Below are 18,352 nucleotides of genomic sequence, written 5' to 3'. Positions count from 1 at the left end.
AGGAAATAGATACAAAAGTCACATGGGGGAATCAGCAAAATCAAGCATAGGTAAATGGTAAAATAATAATAATAATAATAATAATAATAATAATAATAATAGTAGTCCAAATGAGGAAGAATGATAGATACAGTAGATACTAGATAGGCAGGAAGGTTCAGAGGGGTAAGGTGGGTCCACATGGGGTGGCTAGTAGCATGCATGATTTATTTGATTTATGATTAACCAAGGCAAGGAAGGCAATGTTAGTTACGAGTAGTTATTAGTGGCGTCGGTGGGTTGGAGTGGGCTAATCCAACCAACCTAAGTCTAAGAATATTCGATACAGCTCATTGTTTGGCCTTCATCTACCAACCATGCATGCATGTCCATTTCCCTTATTAGCCTCCAAATTTGACCACACTATACATACACCTTATGGTCTATTCTATGCATGTGTTATGTCATCACTCATCACTACTTTTCGGCTTCTTTCCAATCATTATTATTCATTTATCAATATACCACAACCAGACAAACTGCCTCTACTTACAGAGTTACAGATGATATGCGACATCTCTTCTTCTTTTCGGCCTTTTCAAACTTGGGCTTCCTTTCATCCCAACTACCTCGCCTCAGCCCATACCATATATTCACCACTCGCCCCATGCGCTCTTTTCCTTTGCTCTTTTTTTTTTTTGCTTCTCTCCTCTCTTCTTATCCTCCTTTCATTACTAAAACTAATCAAACTTGGGCCTGCCAAGTTTAGGTCTCGACTTAATTCGTTTAGGTTCGGTCCAAACTTAATGAACCGAGATCTATAGTTTTTATGAATCATCTTGGAAACTTCGTAAAAGATTACTATAATATTTCACTTCTTAAAATATTATAAACTCAATAATAGCAATTTATTAAGTTAAACTCGGTTTCAAATAACTCGTTTATTTGATTTAATGAATTTAAATTTAAAAGCAAATTTTAGTTTCGGTAAATCCGGTCTAATACTGGATCGCACCAAAAATTTCGAGTTTCTTCTGCTCCAAGACCGAATGTTTTAGCTCCGGTTTTCAGTCCACATAATTTATTTTTTCCGTGTTCAATCCGGTGCGGTCTTCAACCTATACTCACCCCTAAATGAAACAACTTTATTACATAAGCCTGGTTTGGGAGAGTACAAATTCTCATTTAAGACGGACATATTCGTCTTAATTTCTTAAGCTTAAAACGGGTCAATTGAATCACAACTTTCCGCCAAATCAAACCCCAAAATTAACTTAAGCTTAAAACGGGTCAATTGTTTCATCCACCTACCATTGACCTCACACAATATATTCTAAATTAATCGATTATAAAAGGGTAAAGAGAGAAAGTGAGAGAAAGTTGGAAGGAGAAGGTACGTAGCAACCCTTGTATAGCGACTATATGGGTAATTGAGGGCACATTGTGCAATAAGGGCATCAACAATAGAGGTTTGTCAACAAAGGTTTGTGTACATTTTACTAGAGATTTGTTCACAAACCTCTCTATTGTTGGGAATGAGGGTTAAGCTTCATAGATGAGAATAATTACAAATTTGTATACAGGTTTGTGGGATGACATGACAAGTGGTGGTCCCTAAAATGTACCCAACATATGATAGAAAAAAATGGATAATTTGAAATGGATCCTGTAACGTAAACCTTGAAAAGATTTGTCTATTGTTATGTATGAGAGTTTGTTATTAGAGAGGTTTGTTAATTTGGTGATGTGTCATGTGACAAACCTCTTTAGAGGTTCATCTCTATTGTGAATGCCTTAAGGGCAATAGCAATACACAAACCCTAAATGAGGTTTGTCTAATGTCACATCACTTAACACACAAACCTCTCTAACAACAAATCTCAATACAATAATAGATAAACCTCTTAAATATAGACAAACCTCATAAAAGTATATTATATGGGGTCCACTATCACTCACAACCAAAAACACAAACCTGTATACAAAATTGTAACCATTCTCATCTATGAACCTCAACCCCCATTCCCAGCAATAGAGAGATTTGTCAAAAAACTTCTAAAAAGTACACAAATTTTTGTTAACAAACCTCTATTATTGATGTCCTAAGGGGTGTTCCAAGGTAAAAGTTAGAGGTAGTAGTGGGGCAATGCTAGTAGCTAGGAAGGGTATTAGCACAATAGGAGTATAGCACATGGACATGGAAATTCCAAACACATTGAAACAATATTTACTCGGTGGGTTTTAGAATGTGGAGTGGAACAAAGTAGTAGTAGGAGTACTCGATCCCGTATTGGTTGGTTAAGAATAAGCACGGAGGTCAACACTTGACTCCCTCCAACCACCTCTCTTCTTCCTTTTTATTTTCTTTTGTTTAGACGTGTTTGGCATCTTATACTGTATATATATCTCAACTACAGGATCTATTGCTATCTTCATCACTTGTCTCTTCTTCACTTCCATTTCCTCCTTTCTTACTAATCATGTCTTACGTCATCACTTTTTCCCAATTGTTACCTATACACAATACTAGCTCGCATCGTATCCATTGCAAACTTTACTTTTATTCTTGACCCTAAAATTTTTTGACCATTAAGACTTTAACATTCCAAAAGATATCAGAAAATTAAATAGTTTATAAGATATTTATAAGAGATTCTACTCACCATATTATTAACACGACTTTGTGTTTTTGGGCGTAAGTGAGGACAAAACAAACTCAATAGTGTTCATCTAATCTTGAAAAGGGTATGTTACCATAGTGGTGGGTCGGGTTGTTATAAATTGTATCAGAATAACTTTGTGAGTGAGACCAATAATTTAACTTCTTTTTTTTAAACGAATTCTTAGAAGATTGTTTTTTCAAATAAAAAAATGATATAAAGAGGGGAAAAATATGGCTAATATGACATAAATGACCTTTCAAATGGTTTGGAGTGTAAAAATAAGTGAATTAAAAGCAATTATTATTAAGTGTATTTTTTTACTCAAACCCTCATTTATTTTAAATTGAGGACTATGAAAATTTCACTTCTATAAACTCATAATTAGGGGCGAGCATCTGTCTAATTAGGGTGATTATGAGACGAGACAACTCGATCAAAGCTTAGTTTGTACGAGTTCGACTCGAGAGATAAACAAGTCAAGTCGAGCTAACATTGGTTCGCTTGAAAAGCTTGCGAGCGGCACGAACTTAAGTGATTGGATAACACCTTACTCTTAATTTATAAAAATATCTTACCATAATTATATCTTTGTAACACCATACAAACTGTTTTCATTGATTTATTATATGCTCCCTTCTAGCTAATCTGTCTAATGTTCCCTATTTCCTTATTCATATTAGTTGAGTTTTGTTCCCTCTTTCCTTAATCATACGGGGTAGGGTGTTTCGTGTGGTCCAAATTCATTTTCTTATTTTTGTGCCAAAAAAAAAGGGGAACATTAGGCAGACTAGGAGTGAGTATGACCTTTGAGCCATGTTATTGAGAATATCAACAGAAAAAAATTAACAATTATATATAGGCTCAAGTTAAGCTCGAATTCAACTGGAGTTTGGGCTTAAGGTCGAAACTTGCAGTAAGCACAATTTTTTCAAGTTTGAGTGAGCTTGAGCTCGAATTTTGCTTCACGAGTAGAAGTGGGTAAAGGTCAAGCTCGTGCTCGGCTCGACTCGTTAGTACCTCTAGGTCTAACACATGACCAAATCAAACCAAAGGGAATCGGACCGAAAATTAAAATTAGGTGGGCCAAGGATCAAACCTAAATAAAATTTTCATTAACTTTAGAGCATCTCTAATGGACAGCTACAACACGTTGTAGCTTGATTTGCCAATACGGTTTTTTAAGCTATTTTGCTCTTCGATTACATACCGTTCCAATGGTTGGCTATAACACTTTCTAGCTTTATGGGTCCTACAATCAAATTTTTCTCCAATTATAAATTTTACTTTTTATTTTATTTTTATTTTTTAAAACCAATTTACATCTTGGTAGAACTACAATCTTTCATAAAGCCACATCAATCTTTCCTCACTCCGATGGTAAGGCCTACTTGCTTTTGCTTATTTTATAAAATCGCAGTCCTCAGAAAAACCATGGAGATTTCTTAGAAATCATAAAATTCTTAAAACAAAAGGATATCACCGAGAAAAACACTTGTTCAACATTTCCCACAAACACCACCCTCAGACATCTATCCCCTCATTTTAAACTAACCCCATTGACGTATCTTTCCGGCGAGGCGTTTCCCGACAACACTAATTGATTATTCAACCAGACGGACGGCGACTGTGAGTTCTAATGTCACTTTAGATTTCAAAGTGTTGGATTAGATGATGGTGTTTGAATTATATTTTTAATTTCAATAATGTTTGTGGTTGGACAAATGGATAACCGGCGTTATTGACATGTGTGTGCGCAAGCAGGAGGTATAAATTGCATTTGAAAGTTATTTGTTATAAAAAAGCGGGTACCCGGTGGGTAGAGCTGGCATAAGCTGACCCGACCTGAGAAACCCAACCCGACCGAAACCCGACCCGACACAACCCGAAAATTGGGTGACCCGAAACCGACCCGACCCAATTCGACCCGATAACCGATAACATCCTTATTTTTTCCAACCCGAACCCGACCTGAACCGACCCGTGACCCGATATTGACTCAACCCGATAAATGACCCGATAATAAATTAGCTTAATAATTGTGTAAATAAGACCAAATTGGCATTAATCTTAATTATTTTCACTTAAAATTACAATTAATACACCTACACGTTTAAACATAAAATTACTCATCTAAAACTAAATACATAAGAGAAAATATATGCTTATAATCTGACCCGATACTGAACCGACCCGACTTGTCACCCGCTAATGACCCGACCCGAAAACGACCCGACATGAACCGTAATCGACCCGACTCGCCGCTAACCTGACGCAACCCGAACACGATATGACGCGATCCGTAACCGACTCGAGTGACCCGATTGCCACCTCTACCGGTGGGTGGGTTCCGGTTTGGGAAAATAATGAATTGATTTATTTCTTTGGAATAAAAAGGCAAGTGGGGAAGAATCCTAGGTGTAGAAAGAAAAGTAAGAAGGCCACGTAGAGAGACAGCGTGGCAAGGGGAGAGAGGAGCGAGAAGTGTGGCAGGGGGAAAACAGCTTGTGAAGTCCTCATGGTTTAAAAACAAGTGAAAATCCCCAAAAAGGACTCCACTATGGATGATATTGAGAAAGACAGCGGGAAAAAATAGAAAAAAATAGAGGACAAAAAGGTCAAAAGGGTAATCTAGCAAATAAGGAAAAACCAACTGGCTCTTATTAGTCTCTCTGCTTATATATCATAGATACAATACACCACCTCAATATTAAGAGTGATGAATGGAATGAATGTGTATAATAATTTCCTAACATTTTAGCCGCCATTCTCATACTCATATATATACTCAGTGACATCCATCATCAACTCATTATTACACACATATAACAGTAGTAGCAGTAGCAGTAGCAGTAGCAGTAGCAGTATTTTCTACTCCCTGTAACTACAAGTTCCAACCCCATACTGTATTAATTAATTAAGTAATTAATTAATTAAAAAAGAATGTCATCATCGTCGACGGGAAAAGGAGTAGAAGGAATGGAAGCGGAGGAATCCTCAAGGTGCGAAATAGAGGAGGTGGCGTTGGTGGTGCCTGAAACCGACGACCCTAACATGCCAGTACTGACTTTCAGGGCATGGTCACTTGGACTCATCTCCTGTGTCCTCCTTATCTTTCTCAACACTTTCTTCATTTTCAGAACTCAGCCTCTCACTATTTCCGCCATCCTCATGCAAATTGCTGTCCTTCCTATCGGCCGCTTCATGGCTCGGGTCCTCCCAACCCGCACCTTCTCTGTCTTTGGTGACCGCTGGCAATTCTCCTTAAACCCGGGTCCCTTTAACATAAAAGAGCATGTCATCATCACCATATTCGCCAATTGTGGAGTCTCTTACGGTGGTGGCGACGCCTACTCTATCGGTGCTATTGCTGTCATGAAGGCTTACTACAAGCAGTCCCTCTCTTTTATCTGCGCATTGTTCATCGTTCTCACCACACAGGTTTCTTTTTTTTTTTTTTTTTTTTTTAATTCAAATTCAAATTACTAGTGTATGTAACAGCATGTCTGTTTAATTCATTTGGCAGTTACAGTAACATTCAAACAACTGCATGTATGTTTCTCTTTTTCTAACTAATCCCCTTATTTTCGACTGTAATACACACTATAACTATGTTGTTTTATCTACTACATACATAAAATTCAAATCAATAGGCCGGCCACACAAGTCTTAATCATTTTGGTCGTCATCATTATCCTTATTAGGTTGTTGTTTTGCTTGGTAGTGTAATTTAGTTAATTTTGTCCCTATTAGACGACTGAGAGTAGTCTACATACATGCATGTTCTGATAATCCTCTATAATCTTATATGTTGGTCCGTCAAAGACGACTGAGTACTCTACAGGGTAGGGTGTTTTGGATTGAATGAATTAAAGTAGATTTCAAATCATAGAACATAAGTGTGAATTAGGTAATGATTAGGATTGCAAGTTTGACATTTTTAATTAAATTAAAATCAAAGATGAAAGATGGTAGATTATGAGTTAATAGTAGTAGTGTGTCAGTGTGTGACTAATTGAAGATACAAATATACATACATACATACATACAGGTAATTGGATATGGATGGGCAGGCATGTTAAGGAGGTATCTGGTGGACCCGGTTCAGATGTGGTGGCCTTCAAATCTAGCTCAAGTCTCCTTTTTCAGGTCTACTACAAACCACTCCCACTCTTAATCTCCACTACCACTACCACTACCACCATCCATCACCATGCATTGCATTCTCACTTGTCATTTTCTTAGTTATGATTCTTAATTACTTTTGAGTATAAATTAAAGCGACGGGACGGGGCAGAGGGAATTTCATTTTGCTTTTTACCAACGAATGTGTGTGTGTGTGGATAGTGAGTGATGAGCATGGGTATCACGGCTTCTAACTTGTTCTTTCAAAGGAGCATCAATACTCCCATCCCTATTAACAACCGCCTCCACAATTGTTCTTCTTCTTTTTTAGTACCCCAAGCATCTTTGTTTTCCATATTCCATTTCTTATTCATACTTACTGTTTCACAACACCTTTTATGCTACCATTCATACACCTCATCACACTACCTTTTACATTTCACTCACCTCCCCTCCAACTCCAACTCTTGTCATATTTATCTAAGTATCTAACCTTCACTCTAACTACCTACTAAATTACTTAAGGAACTTGTACTTTTTTTATTTGTTATAAGATACACCTTGTCCTTTTACAAACTTGTGATACTCAAATTCCTATGACATGCTGCTTAACCACCATTATCCCATTCATAAATTGCTCGACTCTCCTAGACTCATACGACTAATAAGGGGTGGACCGCAGTTTAGTTAATACACTTCAAGATACAAATACGAACATACATGATTTTAGTTAACATTCGTCAGCTCTCTTTTTAATTCAAAACTGGATATATTATTAAAGCTTCACTTGTGACGGACCTTTATACTGCAGAGCACTCCATGAAAGGGATACCAACTCAAAGGGACTAACACGCATGCAGTTCTTCCTTATCTTCCTAGGAGCAAGCTTTGCTTATTATGCCCTGCCTGGTTATCTCTTCCCCATCTTGACCTTTTTCTCCTGGGTGTGCTGGGCTTGGCCGCGCAGCATCACCGCTCAACAAATTGGATCAGGCTACCATGGCCTAGGCGTGGGTGCTTTCACCTTGGATTGGGCAGGCATCTCTGCCTACCATGGCAGCCCCTTGGTCACCCCTTGGACTTCCATCGTCAATGTTGGGGTTGGTTTTATCATGTTTGTCTACATTATTATCCCCGTCTGCTACTGGAAGTTTGGCATTTTTGATGCTAAGAAATTCCCCATATTCTCAAACCAGCTCTTTCGCTCCAATGGCCTCAAATATGATACCACCCAGATTCTAACCCCCCAACGGGACCTAAACGTTGCAGCTTATAATAATTACGGCAAACTTTATCTTAGTCCTCTTTTTGCTCTCTCCATTGGATCTGGATTTGCTAGATTCACTGCCACCCTCACCCATGTCGCCTTATTCCATGGGAGGTTTGTATTCTGCTCTATCCTCTATTTCATCAAACAGTCCGCTATGCCCATAAGCATGTGGTTAAATGCTCCATAGTATTGTTAAGCGCTCAACACTCTAGTTGTGTTTTTTTGTGATGTTCAGCGATATCTGGAAGCAAAGCAGGTCTGCCGTCCAAAATGTGAAGCAGGATATTCATGCAAAGCTGATGAGCAAATACAAACAAGTTCCTGAATATTGGTTCCTTGTACTATTAGTTCTGAGTGTTGTGTTGTCCCTCTTAATGTCTTTCATTTGGAAGGACCAGGTTCAGCTGCCTTGGTGGGCTTTGCTATTTGCATTTGCTTTGGCGTGGGTAGTCACTCTTCCTATCGGTGTTATTCAAGCAACTACTAACCAGGTACATAGTATTACATTTGCAGACGACTATCTCTCTGAGGAATATCTTCACTTGTTGACTTTTGTTTTGGTGTGAATGCAGCAACCTGGTTACGATATTATAGCACAGTTCATATTTGGATATATCTACCCGGGAAGACCTATAGCCAATCTGCTGTTCAAGATATACGGGCGTATTAGTACAGTTCATGCCCTCGCTTTTTTATCTGATCTTAAACTTGGGCACTATATGAAGATACCACCCAGGAGCATGTACACAGTTCAGGTACTTGTCTTTCAAAACATTCAGTAAATAAACGCAGGTTTGCAGCTCCAAGTTAGCTAGCCTTAATTAGTGAGCAAATTGTTGGCAGCTTGTAGGAACACTGGTAGCTGGGATTGTCAACCTTGCCGTTGCATGGTGGATGTTAGCCACGGTGGATAACATATGCGATGTGGAATCTCTTGATCCCAATAGTCCGTGGACATGCCCCAAATTCCGAGTTACCTTTGATGCGTCTGTGATTTGGGGCTTGATTGGACCGCAGCGGCTGTTTGGACCAGGAGGGCTGTATAGGAACTTGGTGTGGCTATTCCTCATTGGAGCATTTTTACCCGTGCCCGTGTGGGTGCTCCACAAAATGTTTCCAGAAAACAAATGGATTCCGCTAATTAATATTCCAGTTATATCATATGGTTTTGCAGGGATGCCACCAGCGACACCTACCAATATAGCCAGCTGGTTGGTAACGGGTATGATATTCAACTTCTTTGTATTCAAGTACAAGAAAGAATGGTGGAAGAAGTACAACTATGTCCTATCAGCAGCTTTGGATGCGGGAACTGCTTTCATGGCTGTTTTGATATTCTTCACCCTCCAAAACGAGAACAAAAATCTGAAATGGTGGGGAACCGAGATCGACCATTGCCCCTTGGCGTCGTGCCCAACCGCTCCTGGCATTGTGGTTGCCGGCTGCCCTGTTCATTAATCCCCAAATATGCCTTCAAACTATTGCGCAGGTGCTTTGCCTTATTATGTAGATTTAGTAAGAAGAACGCAGTTGACAATTTAATAAATCCATTCATATATTTCATTATTGCTATCCAAGCATATGCATTTTGTTGTTCTCAGTCAATTTTGATTATAGTTGAGCACTGGCCATTTTCTTCGGCACTTTCACTTTTCTGATTACATACACACACATGCACGCACGCACGCGCCCACACTCCCTTCTCTTCTACGGTCTACCTTATTTCATAGATAGTGAATGAAGAGCTAATAATGCGACATATCAGACTCTCAGTAATGGATGGTAGACACAGTACGTGTGAGTTGTCTCGCATATTAATTGAAGATATCAAAGTAACTACTACTTTATAACCCATCTTTTTTCCGTAACATCCCCTTCTTTACCATCTTTCGTTTGAGTTGTTTTATGTACAAACGCTCTAGATGATGTTTTTGCCATTGTAGTTATTTTGTTGTGAATATTTTATCGTATTGTATTGTTCTCGTTTATTTTAAAGATGATTTAAAAGAAATGTATGATTTGACCGGTTGGCACAACATCTAATCTAATACCATATACATAAATCAATTTCGTATGTGTTTAAACTATAAAGTTTATGTGAGAAATGAATTATATTGAATGAATCAGAAGGAGTTACAACCTATCTATTTATACAATTTACAATGAGAAAAGTAAGATTACTATATTAGAGTAAAGTAGCATCCTATGATTTAGGGGGCATGTTTAGCTTATTGTGTCTACCATTATACGGGAGCATCATTCCAAAGTAAGATTACTATATTAGAGTAAAGTAGCATCCTATGATCTTAAAGTTCCTTTGATTAAGGAATTGCATACAATAAGGATATTAACAGTTGTTATCTTTGACATTCCCGCTCAAGATGGACGGTCGTTGACGGAGTCCAATCTTGGAAGACAATTCGATGAACCGGGGCTTATGGAGCGGTTTCGTTAGAGCGTCGGCAAGTTGATCTTCACCATTTATGTGTTGAATGCGAATTTTGCCAGTTCGAACTTGATCCTTGACGAAGTGAAAGGCCAGTGCAATGTGTTTCATACGAGAATGAAACACTGGGTTGGCTGCATAATGCGTGGTGCTTAGGTTGTCACAGTAAATAGTTGGAGCTTGAGTTGCAATGACACCAAGTTCGAGTAACAAGGATTGAAGCCATACAATTTCAGAGGTAGTGTCTGCCACACCTCGGAATTCAGCTTCGGTCGAGGACAATGAGACTGCCCGTTGTTTGCGTGATGACCATGAGATAGGATTAGAGCCTAAGTAAACAATAATACCAGTGGTGGATACCCCATCTTCAAGGTCACCTCCCCAGTCGGCATCACAGAAACCGTGTAAGCATAGGGGTGAGTTGGAGGTTAATCGAATACCAAGATGGAGGGTACCCGACAAAAAGCGAAGGAGTCGTTTTAGGGCTCCCCAATGAACCGAGGTCGGGTGGGTAAGAAACTGGGCAAGGCGATTAACAGGGAAGGAGATGTCGGGCCGGGTGAGTGAGAGATATTGGAGACTACCAATGATGGCGCGGTAATCAGTTTCATTCTCAATTGGGAGGTTGGGTTGTTTGGTGAGAGGCGGGTAGGGTAACATCGGGGTTGAGGCGGGTTTGCATTCATGCAGTTTGTATTTTCGTAGTAAATCAAATAAGTATTTAGATTGGTTAAGATGTAAACCATTGTTGGTCGGGGTTACCTCTATACCAAGAAAATAAGACAAGGGTCCAAGGTCTTTAAGGGAGAACCGGGTGGAAATTTGATTGATGAATTGGGTGATATGGGTTGCATTGGGTCCGGTGACGATAATGTCGTCTACATAAACTAAGACAAATAAAGTGGAGAGTTTAGACTTACAAATAAATAGAGATGGATCAGCCAAGGAATTGCAAAAACCAGTATCAATAAGATAGTTTTTCAGTTCCGTATACCACGCGCGAGGAGCTTGTTTGAGACCGTAAATGGCTTTGGTTAGTTGGCAAATATGGTCGGGGTGTTCCGGGTCAGCAAATCCGGGTGGTTGGTCCATAAAAACTTTTTCTTCAAGTCGGCCTTGAAGGAAGGCGTTGTTTACATCTATTTGGTGTAGATGCCATTTATTAGTAACAGCTAAGGTGAGGATGAGTCTAATGGTGGTGGGTTTTATAACAGGACTAAATGTTTCGGAATAATCAATGCCGGGTCTTTGATGAAAGCCTTTTGCAACAAGGCGGGCTTTATGTTGCTTTAGACTACCATCGGGATTGTACTTAATTCGAAATACCCATTTGCATCCAACAACGTTTTGGGCAAGGTGTCGAGGAACAAGTGTCCAGGTATTGTTGTTGAGAAGGGCTTGATACTCATCCATCATAGCAGCTCGCCATCGAGGGGCGATGAGAGCTTGCTTGGTGGTGGTAGGGGTGACGTGGGAGGGATTTAGGGTGGCTGTTTTTGCGTATTTTGGATTGGGCATGAGGATATTGTTACTAAGGCGGGTTCGGTGGGAGTGTGTAGGTGGAGGTGGAGGTGGTGGTGGGGGTGGAGTCGTAGGAGAGCTGGTGGAGGGAGTGGTGGTAGAGGAACTGTTGATGAGAGTGGTGGGTGAGGGGTTGGGTTCGGTAGAGGAGGAGGGTGGAGTGACAGGGATGTGGGGAGTGACGGGAGAGGTGGGATGGGTGGAGGGGTCAGAGTTGGGTGGTGGTGGTGGAGGGGTGGTGATGGGCAGGTCGGGTATGGAGGGTGGGAGAAGAGGAATGGTGATGCGACACCAATTGTCGGGGGTGGGTACAGGAGATGTAGAGCTATTGGTGAGTTCGAGGTAAGGAAATGAGTCTTCAACAAAGCGAACGTGCCGCGATGTGTAGGTTTTGTTAGCGATAGGGTCGTGACATAAAAAGGCACTTTGAGTCATGGAATAACCGATGAAGATACAAGAGACGGATTTGGGTTCGAGCTTGTGAGCCGTGTATGGTTTTAACCATGGAAAACATAGACAGCCAAAAGGTCGAAGTTTGTGGTAATTGGGTGGTTTGTTAAATAGTTTTTCATAAGGGGATTGGTTATTTAATGTCGATGTGGGAAGACGGTTGATGAGGTAGGCTGCGGTGGAAAGAGCGTGGGGCCAAAACGTGGTGGGTAGCTTGGCTTGAGTGAGAAGGGCAAGACCCGTTTCAACAATGTGTCGATGACGGCGCTCCGCGAAGCCATTGTGTTCGGGAGTATGAGGGGGAGAGGTGAGGTGCGAGATACCGGAGTCAAGGAGGGACGGGTTTAATTTGATATATTCTCCTCCGTTATCCGAGTAAAAGCATTTGATTTTTGTGGTAAAATAATTTTCGATGATTGCTTTAAAGCGTGTAAATATTGGGGTTGTGTCCGATTTATTTCGAACGGGATATAACCAAAAGTAATGTGTAAAATGGTCTACAAATAAAACATAATATTTGAAGTTATCATTTGAAATAATGGGTGAACTCCAAACATCAGAATACACGAAATCAAACGGTGCGTTAGAGGTAATTGTGGAACTAGAAAAAGGAAGTTTATGGCTTTTGTTGATCAAGCAAGCGGAACAAAAACTGAAATCGGAAATGCATAAATTGAAAGAACTATTAATTTGCTTAAGAGTGGCAAGGGACGGATGCCCTAGCCGTTGATGCCAGAGGTTGAATTTTGTGGTGCTAGCCGAGTAAGCTTGAGGCGGGTGTGTCGGCTGCCAGATGTAGGTGCCGTCATGGTTGAGGCCCTGAAGAAGTACTCGCCCCGTTGTAATTTCCTTAAAACAAAATGAGTCGGGTGAGAACAAGGCATAGGCAGAATTGTCTTTGCAAAATTGAGCAACAGATAAAAGTTTACGAGAAATTGAAGGAACAACTAAGACATTATTGAAATTAAGGGAGTGAATAGAGAATGAACCAATGTGAGTAATAGGGAGCGAGGAGCCATCACCAATCACCAAATCATCGGGTCCTTCATAAGCTGTGTGAAGGGCGAGAGTATGGAGGTCATTGGTGATGTGATGGGACGCGCCGCTATCGATGAGATAGGTGGAGGGAGTAAGGGTGGTAGTCGTAGCAGTATGGGCATGAGGACGAGGCTGCCGAGTGGGTGGTGGTGGGAAGATGACAGAAGGATAGGTTTGACGGAAGTCGGGACAAGCAGAAATAACATGACCAGTTGCACGGCAGTACTGACATTTGCCGCGGAACTGATTGGGCTGGTTAGAATTGGGATTGGGTTGGTGGTTGGGGTTTGGATTCGGTGGGTTGTAGAAGGGCCTGGGTTGGTTGTTGTTTTGGTAGTAACGAGGCTGGGTTGATGGGGTGTAAGGACGGTGATGAGCGGCGTGAGCCGAGGGGGTGAAGGGAGTGGGTTGGGGTTGGCGCTTGACAGTGAGTTCTTGATGGATGAGTTTTTCGTGTAAGGCGTCGAAAGTTATGGGAACATCACGTGCTTGAACAGCATTAATAACGGAGGCATATAATTTTTGGTCGAGTCCGTTAATAATGTGAGCCGTGATGTCCTCGGGGTCGATAGGCTTACCTAGTTGAGCTAATTGATCCGTGCAAGACTTAATCGCAAGGAGATAATCAGTGACGGATTTGTCACCGAGAGTGATGTGTTTGAGACGGTCTTTAATCTGGAGGATATGTCCTCGAGATGGGTTAGCATAAAGGGTTGCAAGGGTATGCCAAGCCTCATGGGATGTTTTGGCATCAAGAATGAGAGGTGAAACCGAGTCCGCGAGGGTCGCGGCTAGGGCACCTAGTATCAGTTTGTCTTGACGATACCAGGTGCCGTGGGCAGGGTTAGGGACGGGGTCAGGGTTGGGTTTAGCTTCGGTAGGCGGTGAGGTAATGGTCGTTGGTGGGGCAGGCTTGGTGCCATCGAGATAGTCGAAGAGACCGTAGCCTTCAAGGAGACGGGTGATTTGGAATTGCCAAGTGCGGTAGGTGGTGGCAGTAAGCTTTGTGCACGAGGGAAAGTGGAGGGTGATAAGGGGTTTGGTGGGTTCATTGGAGTTGGGAATAAGGTTGTTGTGGGGTGAAGCCATGGTTGTTGTGTGGGTGGCGGAAGCAAATGGTCGATATTAGGATCGATGTGAGATTGATACCATATAAAGTTTATGTGAGAAATGAATTATATTGAATGAATCAGAAGGAGTTACAACCTATCTATTTATACAATTTACAATGAGAAAAGTAAGATTACTATATTAGAGTAAAGTAGCATCCTATGATTTAGGGGGCATGTTTAGCTTATTGTGTCTACCATTATACGGGAGCATCATTCCAAAGTAAGATTACTATATTAGAGTAAAGTAGCATCCTATGATCTTAAAGTTCCTTTGATTAAGGAATTGCATACAATAAGGATATTAACAGTTGTTATCTTTGACATAAACTAGGTTAGAATAACTAAATTCGCCACGTCACTCTCCCTCCACAATTGTTGGGCGAATACAAAAAAAACTTTAACATTCTACGACGACTTTGTGAAAATATATATGTCTAACAACTACAGTACAACTCAAGATCTGTAATACTAATACATGACTTAATTAAGCTGAGGTACTTTGATAATCTGGTCTTGCTCACGTATCCGTTCCAGCTCAGCTTCTAAAACATTAGTTGCGGCCTCAGCCATCTCAGCAGCCTTCAAAGCCTCCTCTTCGGCCATCTTTAGTTCTTCAATGGCTTTTGAATACGCCTCATATTTTTTAGCAGCTTCCTGCTGGTTTGCTACCAGGGCCTCTACGTGAGCCATCGCTGCAGCTACCTTTATATCTGCCAGCTTCTCCGATTCATTAACTTTCTCTGTTAATGAATTGTACTCGTCTTGAGACAATTTAATCTTGCTACTCTCATTGCTTTCAGAAGTTGATGCGCTATCATTATCACATTTTTGAGATATAACTTTAATGTCCTCTTCAGCACTCGTCTCTAGAGCCTTGGCTTCTTCAACTTGTTTCAATACACTCGGTAGTTTTTTTTCCATTTCTGTCGTCATCTCTCGTGTGGTTTTGGCTAATAGTATATGCTCCTCTGTTATCTTCTTCATCTGTTGTGCCTCTTGTATTGCTCTTTGAGTTTCTATTTTGAGTTGCTCTAGTGATGAGGCCATATCATCAGATGCGTTAGCTGCACTTGTTTTATTGACAAGACCCGCTTCCAGCTCCTCCTTTTTATCTTGTATTTCTGATCGGATTTTACTGGCTACACCTTCTACTTCCTCCAGTTTATGCTTCTGCTCAGATAATTCCTTGCCCACTTGTTGTAATTCACATTTGAGGGACTCCATAAATGTTTGGAGTGAGGTTCTCTCCAATTCAACTTGCTCAAGTGAACCTTTGGCAATTTCAAGCTCAAGACTAGTGGCTTTCTGAGCCTCTAGGAAGGCTGCACGGGCATTCTTGACCTCCTCTTCTAGTGATGCAATTTCAGCATCAGCTTCAGCAAGCTTCGACTCCAGATCATCATTGGTCAATAACGGGAGGTGTTGTACCTTGAGAGCAAGCAGCTTCTGTTCCACTTGTTCCTTGGCTACTCTACAAGATAAGAGCTGTTGGTCCTTGTTTGCTAAAACCTCATCGTGTTGTTGCACAGCCTGTTTGGAAGAAGCCTTAATCTGTGCTAATGCTTCCTGCATGGCAGCAACCTGTTTTGACAACTCTTTGATCCTCTCCCCGTGGGCATCTGCCGCCAGCTCTGCTTGTTGTGTCTTTCTGAAAGCCCTAATTTTGGCTTCACAAGTTGCGTCAAATTCCCTGCGCATGTTGCTGAGTTCCTGTTTTGCGGCATCAAGCTCAGCAATGGCAGCCTTGTACTCGTGTCTTTTGGTTTCAGCGTTGTCATACTTTTCAGAATCAAGCACCGCCTGCTCAAGCTTTTGGGCCTTGATATTGAGAGCGTCTGCAACTTCAATAATGGAGTGTTTGGATTCATTGACCACATTTAGTTTTAGACTGAGTTCTTCAAGAGTCCTTTTAGCCTTGTCAAGCTCAGGAAGGGTATCAGCTCTTGCACATTCGGAACCTCTCACTTGTTCCTTCAACTTATTAAGCTCGTTGAGGGCTAAGTGAAACTGTGCCTCCTTATCTAAGACCTCATGTACCTCTGTCTGAGACTTGGACTTTTTGGTGAAAATGGGTTTGGCCTTGGCTTTTGGGGATATTGTTTCACCAAAGAGGCTAACTGCTGCTCTGACAGATGCAAAAGGAGCTTTGGTGTCGATCTCCCCAACCTCGGCTGCTCTAGGAGAACCACCCCCCATTGAGTTTCTCCTTGTCCTCACTATATTCACCATCCTACCAATTCCTATGCTGGAGCAGGATTTCGATTAGTAGTAGTAGTAGTAGTAGTAGTAGTTGCACATTATAAATTTGATTGATTGTAAATGAAATACGTAACAGGATGGATGCGCATGTAAATGCATAAAACTAGCCAGCAATTGTACAACGGAGGAAGAGTAGTATGTAAATATGTGTTATTACATTAATAAATTCTAAAACAAAATACTATAAATATTTCGAAAAAACAAGTGGAGGTGCAAACCTGAAAAGGGCATTGCTAGGAATTTAATTTAATTAGAGTGCTGTCTAAAGATGAAGAAGATGATCATCTATACATAGAGAATAGAGAATGAAGATTATTTCCTTGAGGAATAATCTATGATGATGTTGTTAAATGATGAGAATCAAGTGTTTTCCTATTTTTAATTTCATTTTCTTTGAGAAGTTCCAGTAATTTAGGAAATATTCCATGGTTTTTAAAAAAAAAAAATATTTGTGTTTACCTAAAATTGATTGGTATTCATAAACTACCTAAAATTAGGCGGAAGAAGATGATTGGTTGGTATTCAATATTGAAGCAAGCAATTACAAGGAAGCTGGAGTTGATCCTAAGTATTCATTAATTCATGACAACAATTTGTGGAAATAAGCGTCTCTTTTCTTTTCTTTTCTTTTATTCAGACAATCAATCACACACTGGTGGAGTTTCGAGCTTAAGTTGGAATTGAATTTCTCCAGACTCGACTCCGCATAGCCTTAACCAGACCTCCTGAATAACATCACCACCATTGACACAGTTGATATAGCTCTCTCTAACTAGACAATTCTGAGCATCAGGAATGACCTTCCTTAATGATGTTGTTGTTGTTGTTGTTGTTTTTAAGACTTGTTGAAGCCTTGCTGCTGATAGGAATGGTTGAATATTGAGATGAGCAAATCCCATCTTATCATCCGCCTTGAACCGGTCTTTGTCAAAAACCTCCAAATACAGGATAGGATTAGGAATAGGAAGGGGTTCCTCCAGTTTGAAACTCAACTCTTCATTCCAAACAGGATTCAAACAGCTCTTGATAACTTTTGTCTTTGCAACCTGCTGAATAAATGAATGAATGATCCTAATAATTCAGTAGCAACAACAGCTATAGTAAGGAAACAGACCTGATTCCCGAAGGTAATAACTACGTAAGGATCGCTCGACTTGAAGTCTCTGATCACTAACCTTTTTCCTTGCATCACAACCACCTTCAACTTACCTCTTCCTTCTTCCTTCCACATCTCTTCTTCTCTTCTTTTCTTTCTTTCTTAATTATTGCTCTTTCTTTCTTAACCTCAACCATATAATACTCTACTCTAATCATACACCCTTTTTATTTATTTATTTCTTTTATTAATAATAAAATACCCAACGTCGTCGTCGGCTTTACTCTCTCGTCTACTTCACTATCCGCCTTTTTTTGACTCATTTCTGTTCAAACTATCTATTCACAACTTTTCTTGTTAAACCTGTGATTATTACGTAAAACCGTCTTACACCGT

General features: G+C 40.5%; 3 protein-coding genes across 5 annotated transcripts; 1 reads left to right on the top strand and 2 right to left on the bottom strand.

Annotated features, from left to right (window-relative positions):
- The first annotated feature begins 5,267 nt into the window (after positions 1–5,267).
- LOC141595891 (oligopeptide transporter 3) lies at positions 5,268–9,600 on the top strand. The gene is made up of 6 exons (XM_074415841.1): positions 5,268–6,080; positions 6,691–6,788; positions 7,576–8,145; positions 8,270–8,525; positions 8,607–8,789; positions 8,878–9,600. The coding sequence occupies exons 1-6, from the start codon at positions 5,583–5,585 to the stop codon at positions 9,490–9,492; spliced, it is 2,220 nt and encodes a 739-aa protein (XP_074271942.1). The 5' UTR covers positions 5,268–5,582; the 3' UTR covers positions 9,493–9,600.
- A 461-nt stretch (positions 9,601–10,061) lies between these two features.
- On the bottom strand, positions 10,062–17,717 carry LOC141595892 (WEB family protein At5g55860-like). 2 transcript variants are annotated; one of them, XR_012522331.1, is made up of 2 exons: positions 14,930–17,717; positions 10,062–10,118 (listed from the first exon to the last, which is right to left on the bottom strand). XR_012522331.1 is itself a non-coding variant. In XM_074415842.1 (2 exons), exon 2 carries the CDS (start codon positions 16,828–16,830, stop codon positions 15,082–15,084), a length of 1,749 nt encoding a protein of 582 aa, XP_074271943.1. In that variant the 5' UTR covers positions 16,831–16,846; positions 17,079–17,269; the 3' UTR covers positions 14,814–15,081. The 2 variants fall into 2 exon arrangements, 1 of the variants encoding a protein (XP_074271943.1); XM_074415842.1 differs by lacking the exon at positions 10,062–10,118 and having other exon boundaries at positions 14,814–16,846; positions 17,079–17,269.
- LOC141595893 (protein C2-DOMAIN ABA-RELATED 11) lies at positions 17,354–18,277 on the bottom strand. Of its 2 annotated transcripts, none has more exons than XM_074415844.1 (2): positions 17,975–18,277; positions 17,354–17,906 (listed from the first exon to the last, which is right to left on the bottom strand). In XM_074415844.1, exons 1-2 carry the CDS (start codon positions 18,089–18,091, stop codon positions 17,502–17,504), a joined length of 522 nt encoding a protein of 173 aa, XP_074271945.1. In that variant the 5' UTR covers positions 18,092–18,277; the 3' UTR covers positions 17,354–17,501. The 2 variants fall into 2 exon arrangements, with proteins under 2 accessions (XP_074271945.1, XP_074271944.1); XM_074415843.1 differs by having other exon boundaries at positions 17,354–17,909; positions 17,975–18,214.
- Between the last annotated feature and the right edge of the window lie 75 nt (positions 18,278–18,352).

This window comes from Silene latifolia, chromosome 8 (assembly GCF_048544455.1).
Source record: "Silene latifolia isolate original U9 population chromosome 8, ASM4854445v1, whole genome shotgun sequence".
Classification (NCBI taxonomy): domain Eukaryota; kingdom Viridiplantae; phylum Streptophyta; class Magnoliopsida; order Caryophyllales; family Caryophyllaceae; genus Silene; species Silene latifolia.
The sequence above is the reverse complement of the archived record's forward strand: the minus strand, read 5'-3'. Positions and strand labels throughout refer to the sequence as shown.

Bases quoted from the DNA above. Each gene is read 5' to 3' on its own strand.
- LOC141595891 (XM_074415841.1), top strand. From the start codon at position 5,583: ATGTCATCATCGTCGACGGGAAAAGGAGTAGAAGGAATGGAAGCGGAG. The intron at 6,789-7,575 runs GTCTACTACAAA...TTTATACTGCAG, and splicing joins GCTCAAGTCTCCTTTTTCAG to AGCACTCCATGAAAGGGATA. The intron at 8,146-8,269 runs GTTTGTATTCTG...TGTGATGTTCAG, and splicing joins GTCGCCTTATTCCATGGGAG to CGATATCTGGAAGCAAAGCA.
- LOC141595893 (XM_074415843.1), bottom strand. From the start codon at position 18,091: ATGTGGAAGGAAGAAGGAAGAGGTAAGTTGAAGGTGGTTGTGATGCAA. The intron at 17,910-17,974 runs GTCTGTTTCCTT...TCATTTATTCAG, and splicing joins TTATTACCTTCGGGAATCAG to CAGGTTGCAAAGACAAAAGT.
- LOC141595892 (XM_074415842.1), bottom strand. From the start codon at position 16,830: ATGGTGAATATAGTGAGGACAAGGAGAAACTCAATGGGGGGTGGTTCT.